Here is a 13,589-nt window from a genome sequence, read left to right as displayed (position 1 = left end):
ACATACCAGTACCTGGGCTAGCCTTATTTGCAATGCTTAGAGCCAAGTGAAGAGAGAAGGAAATACCATAGTCAGCTCTGTACATACCAGTATATGGAAATAAGCTTAAATATAATCAATGTTACAGCAAATGTTCTGCATTTAGGGGGAGTCTCAAATTGTCTCCTACAAAAAGACAACAGGCAGTAAACAGAATTGCTGGTTACTTCAGAGCTTCACCTCCCACACTGAGATCACGTCTCCACCTACATGTGGACTGGGAGTTTGTCCATCCCCCAGCAAGGCTTTTGGGTCATACAGATTTGACCCCAGACCACAGGCAGGAGGGAAAAACACACAGTGAGCAGCCCCTGTGGTCTTGCTACACTACTGACTCACTCCTGAGTAGCTTTTTGGTTTCCTCTGCCTACCTATCTTCAGCCCATTCTGATATCAGGAGAGTGGGTGCTCAGGGCACTCCACTGTGGGGCTCAGTTGCCAGCTCCCAGCCATTATTTTCACCCTAGAATGTTAGCCGCAGAGAGAACCTCCAGAGCACTGGCCATATTCCATAGGAAGAACTGACCAGAGTAGCTTATGGACAGATCTAAAGCTTTAATGGTTCTTTTTTTTTTTTTCCCCTCCACCCCGCTTTAATGATTCTTACTTGTGTGTAATTTTAAAATGTCTAGACTATATATCAATAATAAACATTGTCCTGTTACCCCAAGACGAAAGGCCTGAAATAGAAAACAATAAAAATAACGTCTTATACAGTGATAACAGTAGCATAAAATATGTATAATTTCTAGATACTAAGCTAATAAATCACTATAATTAAAAATAAGATTCACTAAACTCAAGTCAACAGTTATCATTAGTAGCATAATAGCTATGGAATGTCATGGATCCACTTCCTTTAAAATGATAGAACTTTTCTATTTAGTTTGTCTTATATTCAGAAATGCGTCTTTGGCAGTATTTAAAAAAAAAAAAAAAGTCTTTGGCAAAGCTACAAGGGAGGAGACTTCAGGTGATCCTTCCAGTGAGAGGCCAAGCCCACTCCCTCCAGCTGCCTGAAGAGGACAGCTGCCCAGCTCTACTGGCTGAGGGCAAGGTCTCCATGGACAACACACAGCTCTTTTCCCTAAATTTCCAGGGACAGTCTGTTGTATTTTTTTATTATTAATTATCGTTTTTTATTATTTTTTTGAAAGACTCAGTAAAATGGTTAACTTTTTAAATTTATCTTCCCTCATCAGTACTCTGCTCCATTTCCTAAACTACCTGTTTTAAATTTCTACCACTTTCTTCAACTGCTTTATCACAATCCTAACCCTTAATTCTTTGTAAATAGCTGCATCGTAGAGGAGCCAGGAAAGATAAGATTCAAACTCTTCAAAATTCTTGCCTGCCCTCATATCCAAGGCTACAAGTATATCTCCATCCATGGTCATTCTTATCATCAATTTTATGTATCAAAAGTTTGAAAAGCCTTCCCAGGGATCAGGATTAATATGCCACTTCTTGACATGAAGTCCCCAGTCTTTTCAGAACTTAACTTTCAGGAGTTATCCTGATTTTAGACCTTCAAGCTATCATTGAAGACTATTGCCATCTCTTCAATCTGTGACAAATTTGGGGATATCCGAGCTAGAAAAGATAGTGAACCTCTTTTTGATTCTGTTTTTCCTTCTAGCTACTTTGAGATCTCTTGGTAACTTCCTAAGCAAAATCTCTAGTATGCTAGAGTTACTCTGTTTCATCTCTAGTTCTTTTTAGTCTGTTATGGTCTGGATTTTGTTTCTGTTCTCTGAAATTTTTAATTTGCCAGTCCGTGGAATTGTGTTCAGCCCTAATTTCCTCTCTGCTTCATTAGAAAGAAATTGCCACTTTGCCTTTAAATTCCACTCCCACCACACACACCCTCCAACAACTTCCACATCTTGGCTGTCTCGTAGCTCTTTATTACCTCAGTGACTTGTAAACTTCTGGTTCCTTTTTGTATTATTTAGATACCACCACCACCACCATCCACACCATATTCTTTAGTTCTTTTCTTGTATTATATGTTAGTTTTTCCACAGCCATACTCTAGACCACACCCTCATGACTTCACCCATAATGCCTACCCACAACTAACATTCACTGTCCTCTCCATTCCCTAACTCTCACCCCATGCTGGGGAATGAATCCTGGGCCATACATATAGTAGGCAAGTGCTTTGCAACTAACTTGTACCCCAGCCTGACTTTAACCAGTAATATTAGTCCTTAAACTTTGGGCCCATATTTGTTCACCCCTTGCTACCTATATGTCCAACTTAACAATTTTCAAACACAGCGGATTATCATAATCTTATTTGCTGTTTCTTACATGTCAATTGCTTCATCCTTTATATTTTTCATCTTATAATTCATTTAGTTACCCAAACTGAAATCTGACAGTCATTTTATATACCATAAATCTACTTGGTGACAAGGCCAGTTCACTCTGACTTCTTTTCCCTCAGTACACAGTCTCACATTTTCTTCCCTGCACACAATACTTTTCCCAGTTATTATCCCAACTTCTGATCACGTAACTGTATTATCCTAACAGCACCAAAATAAAGCTTATAATACAAACCTAACTTTATTGACTTTCTTTTAAGATTTTCAGTTCTTCCCATTCAAAAAAGAATGATACTTAATCTGTTTCTGAACCCTACCTACCTCACTGACTTTGCCTTTCTTTACCATCTCCTGTTAACTATATATAATAAACTTTTGGTCTCCTAGTTGGTCATTTTAATACTTCTGCTCAATTGTTTTGCCCTCTGATAAGATCCTAGTCATAACTGACCTCTCTGCAGAAGTTTTCTTATCTTTTCTATTCAGACTTTGTTGTTTTTCCTCTGTGCTTTCATAACAGATTTTATTCTGTTGAATCTTTACTGACCAATATATCAGTCATCTATGGAGCTCATTTTAGTGTTATAGGTAATTTGATTCTCTTCTAAACACACTGAATCAGAATGTATAAGCAAGGGACTTGGGTATCTGTGGTTTTTTAAGCTTTGGGCTTTTCTAACGCACGGGTGTGGTTGAAAACCAGTGCTATATTTGTACTTTTACAGTAGCACTTTGCATGACTATTTATGTATTTGCATGTCTGCTTCTCTAATAGATACAAGTCCCTGGAAGGCAGAGAACATGTTCTATTTCTTTTGTATCCCATCTTCTCATACTGTCCTGAGATAATAGAAGGTATTTAATAAATGCTTCCTGAATAAATATTTGCCTTGCTCTTGCCTTTTCATTCTTTTAAAAATTCAAACACTTGGGGCTGGGGATTTAGCTCAGTGGCATAAGCACCTGCCTTGCAAGCAGGCAGTCGTGAGTTCAATCCCCAGTACCGATAAAAAGTTTAAAAAAAATAAAAAATATATATAAAAAAATTCAAACACTTTATGGGTAATATATTTATTTTGGAGCTACAAAATTCTTTAATTTTCCCTTTGCAGGATTATAATAATGTAATCTTCAATTTACTCTGCACTTTAGTAACTTTTGTTTTTATTAATTCAACTACTTTGATATTTGATTTGATTGTATTTTATCTTTGAAAACAATATATTAGAAAAATAATCCCAATGTATACATGAATAATGTATTTATTTCAGACGAAACTGCATTTTAGCAGATGAAATGGGTCTGGGAAAAACCATTCAATCAATTACATTCCTCTACGAAATCCTTCTGACTGGTATAAGAGGACCTTTCCTGATTATTGCACCACTTTCTACCATTGCAAACTGGGAGAGAGAATTTCGTACGTGGACTGATATTAATGTTGTGGTTTATCATGGGAGCCTGATCAGCAGACAGATGATACAGCAATATGAGATGTACTTCAGGGATTCACAGGTGTGTTGCTAATGATTTTACTTGCTTAACAGATAAGAACTAAAAAATTAAGCATTACATACTTAAATTTTAGGTTAAATTCTTTCATTGTATATAATAAATTGTAAGTAAAACAACAAAATTCATTTTAATGCTGTCTCTGTAATAGAGTATACTGATTTACATAAATACAGTAATTACTAATAATTTCTAATTGTTTAAAAATACACATTAATTTCTAGAAATAAATCTTCTAACATCCTGTAGTTTTTCTACTTTTGTGTATAAATCTTCAGTGAATACCATGGATCTAAATGCTTATTGAGGTGAGACTTTAGGTTCGCTTTTATTCAATCGATTTTGACTTTATTTTTCATCTGTTCTGTTGAAAACTACCACCTTTGCTCTTTTGGAGCCTGTCATCTCAGATTGATTCCCTGCTTTAGAGTTTGTTTATTAATAATCATATATTTGTAGAATTTTAATGTTGATTGTTATTGAGTGAGTTACTGTGACATTGTTTACAGAAAGCACAACACAAATATTAAGACTTTAGGAGATTTTCAACAAACTCATTATTTTGGCATAAATATGGTTACCAAAAAGTTGCATTTTTGATGTATAATAAACTGAATTGTATATATGAAATGTTATATTTTTATGATAGATTCTGGGGTGTTAAAACCAAAGGTATAAATTTCAAAAATGGTATTTTATGTAATATGATAAATAAAAATGACATTTAGAGTTAAGTCTTATAAATTTATTTTAATATATGTTAATTATTCTTCTGCTTCTTTCAAGTTATCAACTAGATTAAAATCGAAATAGTATTAATATTGTGCTAAAATTTTCCCAATTATTCTGAGACAAGTTATAGCAATGTCACTAATGACCGTTAATATTTGTTGAGTACATACTGTTTTATGTATTTTTTCACTTACTCCTTGTAATGGTATCCTTATAAAATACTTTTTTCCCATTTAATATATGAGAATAAATTACCCTAGAACCACAGAATAAAACTGAGATTAATACACCTAAGTTGTCAGACTACTTACATTCCTGAACTTCATGGTATCTATATCATTACTTACTCCTTTTCAAGTTACCTTTATTCCTCTTTCATCTTCCTGAATCTAAACTTTGTAATGGCACAAGTCTCAGTATTTTATGTCTAAATTCTTTGCTAAATTTCAGATTCATGTCTAAATGCCTAGTGAATAACTCCACTGCGACATATTTAATAAATGTCTTAAACTTGCATGTATAAAAAAACCAAAATCATGAATTTCTTTGTGTTAGAAAACAGCAATACAAAGCTAAGTTTTTTTTGTCAAATGTCAGTATTTTTATCTTTCTCCATACTTATCACTTAAAAACATTTCTGTTAATTCTACCTTGAAAGTGCAGTGTCTCTAAACTCCTCCATTCTTATTAGACTATTTTCACCAAAGCAACCAGAGAACTCTTACAATACTTCCTGCAAATCCCATCAGTAATTTGTTGCTCAGAGTAAAAGCCAGTCCTTATCATGGCTCTCAAATTAACTGTACTATTTGCCTCACCACCAGCACCATTCACTGAGCTTCTTTCATTCCTCCTTTGTTGCCGTTATCTGAAGATCATCAAAGATATTCCTGCCATAACATCTTCATGTTTTGTACTTTTACCCAGTATGCTTTCTCTTACACATACCTAGATATTTACTTGGCTTCTTCCCTCACACTCCAATCTTGGCTCCTATGTCACTTCTCAGTAATGATATCCTAACCACCCTATGTAAAATTGCAATGATTGCCTCTGACTCTATAGTTTCTATTCTGTGTCTTTTAAAAATGTTATTCTATGGCACTTATTGGTTTCAAAGTTTGTTAAAAACTTAGTTTCTTACTGGCTGGGTCCTGTATTAAGATAATTGGAATATAAGTTTTACCTGAATAATTGTTTACTGATGCATCTTCAGCAACTAGAATAGAAATTGACACATAAACACTAAATTTTTGTTTACTAAATCATTTGGATGACCAACTTTAATATTCATTATTTATTGAACCTAAAATCATTAGAGATTTTAAATTAATTTAAATTTTTCTTAAAACATATCACCAGAGAACACTTTTTGGTTAATGTTTTATTACGATCATTTGTTTCAGAGTCTTACTACATAGTCCAAGCTGATTTAGAACTGTCTAGCCCAGGCTGGTTTCAAACTTGCAATCTTCCTGCCTCATCCCTCAGAGTGCTAACATAACCCCGCACCATCATACCTGTCTAGTATAATTTTAAGTGATATGAATATGAAGGCATGACTTTTGATAGTGTTAATGAAAACATAGCATTCTACTACAGTTTTAATGTTAAAATTCCTTTTAAGGAACTATCTTTGCTTACATGTGTAAAATTTTCTTTCAGTGGAAAGTGGTTTATAACAAATGTCATTAGATACATTTTTATGTTGTTTGACAGTAATGAAATGTGTGAGTAACATACACCATATTCTTGTGTTTCATTTCTAGGGGCGCATCATTCGAGGAGCTTACAGATTCCAAGCTATCATCACTACTTTTGAAATGATTCTTGGAGGCTGCGGAGAGCTCAATGCAATTGAATGGCGATGTGTGATTATTGATGAAGCACATAGGTTAAAAAATAAAAATTGTAAGCTTCTAGAAGGTCTGAAACTCATGAATTTGGTGAGTAATTTAAGATCATCGTTAAAACTTAATTTAGTTTTTATGCTATATAATCAGATAGGTAATGCTAAAAACACTTCAAGTGGGAGGATGATAGGATAGTATTGGGATTGAATTCACTAGACTCTCCTTATTCTCCAACATTTTTTATTTCTTATTTTGAGACGGTGGTATGCTAAACACTAGATTGCATAGGCTGGTTCAAACTTCGATCCTCTTACCTCAACTCCCCAAAGTCCTTATATTGTAGGCATGTGCCACTGTACCTTGCAAAATACTTGTTTAGAAAAAATTTAAAGTATAGGTTTGTCTAGATCCCACTGGTAATAAATGAAATTTTTTCTGCTTTAATTAGTAACAGTAAAAACAATGTCTTTAGTTTTCTGACACTTTAAAAATTTTAGCTATTCCAGAAAGCCTTAGTAATTAAGTTGTAAAATTAAAAATAGCTTTTGTAGATGTGTATCATTGAAAAGAAAGTAAGTCCGTAAGTTTCAAATCACAAATTAATAAAATCAGTTCATTAGATTATTTTGATCATTTACAATAGAGGAATAAAATTCCTGTATAATTCTATAAACTTATTTTGTTTATAGTAATGTAATTTTGTTTTCTAAATTTAAAAATTTTTTTGTCAGTACATGTTTTTAGTACATAATGATTAAATTCATCATCAAGAGTTGGTACGTGAACATAATTCTTTCATACTTCCTTTTCCCTCCCACCACTAATCCTTCCTTCCTTATACCTCTTGGTATTTTTTATTTTCTTCTTTAAATTATTTATACTGGGCCAGGGGTTTAGCTCAGTGGCATAAGCACCTGCCTGGCAAGTGTGAGATCATGAGTTAAATGCCTAGTACCATAAAAAATTAAAAAAGGTGATTTATACTTTGGTTTTCTCATATAAGAAGGGTTCATGTGATATTCAAGATTTATCCATTTTCCTACAAATAATTCAATGTTATCCATCTTTTTTTTTTTTTTTTTTTTTTTGTACTAGGGATCAAACTCATGACTGCATGCTTGCAAAGCAGATGCTTATGCCACTGAGCTAAATCCCAGCCCTAAATTTATCCATCTTAATGGCAGAATAGGCTTAATTGTATATCAGTACCATATGTTCTTTATTGCTTCTTATGTTAATGGACATATAGTGCACTTCTAATATTTAGCTAGTATGATTACTACCACAAAAAACATGGGCATGCATATGTTACTGTAATAAAATACCTTTAACTGTTTTGGAAATTGTTGAGAAGGAAATAGCTAGATCAAATAGAATTCCTATTTTTAGTTTTTTGGGGATTCTCCATAGTGATTTTCATAGGGTAACATTAAAGTGTTTCTTTGTGCTGTTTTTCTGTGTTGATCCAATTCAACTTCTGATTGTAACATTTAGAGTTAGATCTATGTCTGTGTGTATTATTATATACAGAAATACATAGTCTGGGAAGTTAAATGATAAGCATATTTTAAATGATTAAAACTTGTACTGTTACATAAAAATACTCTATTTTGTTACTATTATGTTTATTTTTAACTATCTTCTACTTTTGCTTTTTTGAGACAGGGTCTTACTACATAGTTCTGGTTGGCCTGGAACTCACTATGTAGCTCAGGCTCAACTCAAACTCACACTGATTCTCCTGTCTCAGCCTCCCTATTGCTGGAATTACAGGTGTGCAACACCAGGCTCAGCTTAAATTCTACTTTAGAAACATATTCCAGTCAATCTTTTACATTCTTGCGTTGTAGTCCCAATGATGTCATAATCTGTTGGAAAAAAGTTAAATGTTGATCATCCAACTTGCAAAGAACGAGTACTTCATTACAAAAATTATTTTACCAACAATTGAGAACATACTTTCGTTCTGAAAAAGCTCATTTCTTTGAGACTTAAAACATGCTTCCTTAAAAATGTTTTGTAAGTAATTCCAAGTAACAACCACAGTTGAATATTATAAGATTGATAATGAGGTTTTTTGTAAAGTGATTGAAAAAATACAGTGCTAGAGATTTTGGGGTAGAAATGATTTAGACTTGCTTCCTCAAAACTATGGTTAGAAAAATACTTGCTTTGCCAACACTGAAATTTGGTAACGTGAGTCAGCTTTTATATAGTTATAGCTTATATAGTTATAGCACTATGATATGTGAAGTGAATTGTTTTTGGTTTCTATAGGAACACAAGGTGCTTTTGACTGGAACTCCTCTCCAAAATACAGTTGAAGAACTCTTCAGTCTTCTGCACTTTCTCGAACCATTAAGGTTTCCTTCTGAGTCAACATTTATGCAAGAATTTGGAGATCTGAAAACAGAGGAACAGGTATGTAACTGCTGTTTGTAAATAAGCATTTCAGATCTCTTATTCTAAATGTATAATTCAATGTGCACTTGTTTTATATCTGTTTCCATGTTTTGTCCAGGTGCAGAAACTTCAAGCTATTCTGAAACCGATGATGTTGAGGAGATTAAAAGAAGATGTAGAAAAAAAATTGGCACCTAAGGAAGAAACTATCATTGAAGTAGAGCTTACTAACATTCAAAAGAAATACTACAGGGCTATTTTGGAGAAAAATTTTTCATTTTTATCCAAGGGTGCAGGACAAACTAATGTACCTAATTTGGTAAATACCATGATGGAGCTCAGGAAATGCTGTAATCATCCATATCTTATCAAAGGTAGGCAAAATGAATTCCACCAAAACAACATTATAGCTGTAGTGGCTGGTACAACTCTCCTTTCTTCTGTTCTGAAGAATTACAAGTATTTTAGATGCAGCTGTAATGTGAACTGCTTTCATACTTAATTTACTGTTTAGTATTAGCAGAACAGTTTACAAGACCAAGAATCTTGTTCAGTCTGTCTTGGATTGCATTTCTCATCCAGTTTAACCCCCCTCATAAATAAGACATCAAAACACATCTTTTGAGTTTCTGCATATGCATTTTTTTTCCTAGTTTCTTTTTAGTCTATTGTTTCAAATTTTGTGCTGCAATAATGATAATTTCAAAGTTTCATCAGGTCCTTTACCTGAGTTTGCTATGTACAATGTTTGGGACATTTCACTTACTGCTCAGAATATACCTCTCATTTATTTAGTTTATCCAAGTCAGTTGATGACTAGAAAGGCTAAGAAGAGCAACACAGAGAACCTTTTAAATTCTGATCTCAGTTCTCTAGAAAAAGTGTGTCAAGAACCTTAGCATGATTTCTTTTTTAATGTTTTCTACTTTACTTTTGAGAACTAGAAAGATATCCTTAATCATCTGTATCAATTATGGCTAACTTGGTGATCAATACTTTATAATTGGTAAATATTAGATGTTAATTGTATTAGATGTAAATATTAGTGTATATATATATATACACACACATACATTCACTTACTTGTAATATGAAAACTTTTCTTTTTTTCACTAGTTGCATTTATTGAATATTTGATATGCACAAATTTACAGATGGCTTTGTCTGTGTGCTCAGTAAAATTAATAATCTGATACTGGTGGAGTTTACCACAAGACAAATGATTCTAATCAAAGCACTGTGGTTGGCAAAAATTATTTAACAGAAGTACAGAGGAGCACTAATTCTAACATAAAGTAATTGAGAATTCTTACATTTGAATTCTTATAATTTTTTGACAGGTGCTGAGGAGAAAATACTTGGGGAATTTAGGGATACTTATAGTCCTACTGCTTCTGATTTTCATCTTCAAGCAATGATCCAGTCTGCTGGAAAGTTGGTCCTTATTGATAAATTGCTTCCCAAGATGAAAGCAGGGGGTCACAAAGTACTCATCTTCTCTCAGATGGTTCGCTGTCTTGACATTTTGGAAGACTATCTCATACATAAAAGGTATAGCATAATATAATCCATTCCATTATATTATGAAATATGCTAGCTGGACATGGTGGCGCACTCCTGTAATCCTACCATTCAGAAGATAGGCGGATCATTGCAAGTTTAAGACCAGCCTGGGCTACAACGTGAGCCCAAGGTTAGCCTTAACTACATAGTGAGAATATGTTTCAAAAAGACAAAAAAAAAAAAAAGAAAGAAAGAAAGAAAGAAAAGAAAAGAAATATGCTAAGCATTGCTAATGAAAACTTGGGCAAATATTTTTTATTCTAGGAATAGGTTTATTGTAAATTTACTGGATTAATCTTATGGTAATGACACTTTTAAGTGCACTTAAATATTTAAGGTGATCATCCTCAAAATTGAAAAAAAATTTCAAGAACTATTTCAGATTCATCTCCATTTTTATATTTGGAATCTTCATGCTGTTTGATTTTTTTATAGGCTAAATAAAATTTATGTCATTCTGATTTGTTTAGTGTGCGGTTTTTTGTTTTTTTGGATTCAGGATAGTAAGATAATCTTAAATAATTTAACAGTATTTAGGTAAGTATTTATGGATTATTTTATCACAGCAGTAAAGACTTAATTTGATACCAACATTTTACGGAAAGAATAATCAAAGTAAATTAAAAAGGGATCAGAAATTTCAGCTGAATATTTAATCTTGAAAGATTTTGGCCCTTTTACTCATTCTTTTAAAATCATGATATAGAATATATTAAATATTGTTATTCTGTAATTATTTTATTGTGAAACTTGGCAGTTTTTTCATAGAAGAAAGTTTTCATGTTTTATTGACTAGTATGATATTAAAATAAATAAGATTTTTACCCTTATAGATAAATAAATGTCTATTATCATAAGTGATATGGCTCATTTTTATTTATTCATTTTTTTTTTCTTGTTGTTGAGGATGAAATCCAGAGCCTTGTATATGCTAAGCATATATTCTACCACTGAAGGGTATCCTTAGCCCTCTGGTTCATTTTGAGTATTCCACTTCTGTATCCTCATTCCAAAATATGAATTCTCCTCAATTTTATGCTGTAAAAGTATAGAAAGATTACATTGCAATGTTTTCTAAAGTGACCTTTCTTAAATTTTCTTAGTCTCTATAAAAGTTTTTTACAGGTATATATCTTATAAAAATTTTTTACAGAGATATATGTGCAAATTTCCACATTGATGAATTTCATCAAAAACCTAAGTTCTATTATATCATTAGCAACATTATGGGAAATCACACCTTGTTTTGCCAATACTGGAGATAATTGTGGAAGTGGTGCTAAAACACTGGGAAAATACATGAAACAGAGGAAATGTAGAAAATACCACATGAATACTACTTATATTTCTTTTATACTTCCTAAATTTTTATGTATTTCATTTTTATTGATGACTTACAAGTTTTAATCTCTTTGTATGTTAAACATAGGAAGGGTAAAAGCAATTTAAAAGATCAGACTTTACATGAATGAATTAATACAAAAATATTTCATTCTGCCCTAATTAGGTTATTATATACAAGCAATTGTATCAGTTGAGAAGTAGCGTGGAATAAGAACATAAACCTCCATAGGCTTCTCATATAGTCTTATTAAAGTCACTGCTCCTTTAGAGAAAAGTAACATTATGAGTAAATCAGCATAGTATTTTTTAATGAATTGTCTTTAATTTCAACTACTAACCATATTTACAGTAATACTATTTTAAATTTAAGAATGCTGATTTTTTTGTTAGTATTCATTTCCTTTTTAGCACTAACATCAAGAAGTATAAAAGTAGAAACTATTTGAATGATAGTGCTTTTTAATTCATCATAAACATAAAATTGCAAGAAAACTTCTTTTTTTTTAAACTGGTACCAGGGATCATACAACCATGTACTTGCAAGGCCGGTGCTTATGCCACTGAGCTAAATCCCCAGCCCCCTGACTTTACTTTTAATATATTATGTGCCTACCTTTTTATTATATGCATCTGTCTAAATTAATTGCATTCTATTTGATAGATATTTGTATGAGCGAATTGATGGGAGAGTCAGAGGGAATCTTCGACAGGCTGCTATAGATCGATTTAGTAAACCTGATTCAGATCGATTTGTTTTTCTCCTGTGTACACGAGCTGGTGGCTTGGGCATCAACTTAACTGCAGCTGATACATGTATAATTTTTGATTCTGATTGGAATCCTCAAAATGACCTTCAGGTAATAAATTTCTTTCTTAACAAAGACAATTTCTTTTAATTCATGCAAATGTTTTTAGTAATCCACACCTTCATTTTTATCCCTCAAGTGAAATTATCTTAATTTTAATGATAATAAAATATAAAATGTACTTTCAATATTATATCTTGCAAATTTGCTAATAAATATGGATAGATGATACAGTATTATTATCCTTCAATTTGTGGAGACTGGTCATGTAGTTAAGTAGTATTTACTTAGAATACACAAAACCTGAGATTCTCTTTGTATAGCTCTAGCATCACAAGAAAAGAGAGGAGGAAAAGCATATTATTTAAATTGAAGAGACCTGAGTAGTAATTCAGTAATAATTTATTCATAATAAAATTAAAATTTCAGAATTTTAATTCTGTATAAGTATTCATTTATTTTAATTTAACCTCATCAACATACAGTAGGTGTGGAATTGAGCCATAATATGCCTTTTTATAAAATACTAAAATAAGTGAGTACTATTATACATGATATGCCTGTATTTGTACTGTATAAAAACAAGAATGTTAATTAGAGTGATAAAAGAGGTTTAAAGTTTCCATTGGATAAGTTGGGATACCAAGATACCTCATTCAGTATCTGAAACTTGAAAAGATCTGATTATAAGCATTTTAAAGAAATATTAATGTTTGAAATGAGCACAGAATCTACAAACAGAATTTTTATTTAATGGCAACACCAGATTTTAATGTCCAAACCTAAATTTCTAAATTTTTCTCTACCATGTTATCCCTTATCTTTTCAATATGTTTGTTTAAATTGATATATATAATGAGGTATCAATAGTATCCCAAGTCTAAACATCAAATTAATTTGTTTCAGAGGTATCCTCTATATATAATCTGATAATTTTATATAGTATTTGTAATGTGCCTGGTTTTGCCTGACTTATCACATCAGGTCAAATGTAGAAATTTCTG

The 13,589-nt window shown here is 32.2% G+C and overlaps 1 protein-coding gene across 21 annotated transcripts in view; it reads left to right on the top strand.

Annotated features, from left to right (window-relative positions):
- The window catches only part of Chd9 (chromodomain helicase DNA binding protein 9), a 243,065-nt gene that overhangs the window by 170,402 nt on the left and 59,074 nt on the right, over positions 1-13,589 (top strand). For all 21 annotated transcript variants that reach the window (XM_063247111.1, XM_063247105.1, XM_063247114.1 and 18 more), the window contains 6 exons: positions 3,644-3,887; positions 6,386-6,562; positions 8,747-8,890; positions 8,991-9,246; positions 10,213-10,423; positions 12,441-12,636. In XM_063247111.1, coding sequence (XP_063103181.1) covers positions 3,644-3,887; positions 6,386-6,562; positions 8,747-8,890; positions 8,991-9,246; positions 10,213-10,423; positions 12,441-12,636 — 1,228 coding nt within the window. The remainder of the gene's footprint in view (positions 1-3,643; positions 3,888-6,385; positions 6,563-8,746; positions 8,891-8,990; positions 9,247-10,212; positions 10,424-12,440; positions 12,637-13,589) is intronic.

The sequence above is a fragment of the Cavia porcellus genome, unplaced genomic scaffold (assembly GCF_034190915.1).
Source record: "Cavia porcellus strain 051 isolate PalLab524CR breed Dunkin Hartley unplaced genomic scaffold, mCavPor4.1 scaffold_4, whole genome shotgun sequence".
Classification (NCBI taxonomy): Eukaryota; Metazoa; Chordata; class Mammalia; order Rodentia; family Caviidae; genus Cavia; species Cavia porcellus.
The sequence above is the reverse complement of the archived record's forward strand: the minus strand, read 5'-3'. Positions and strand labels throughout refer to the sequence as shown.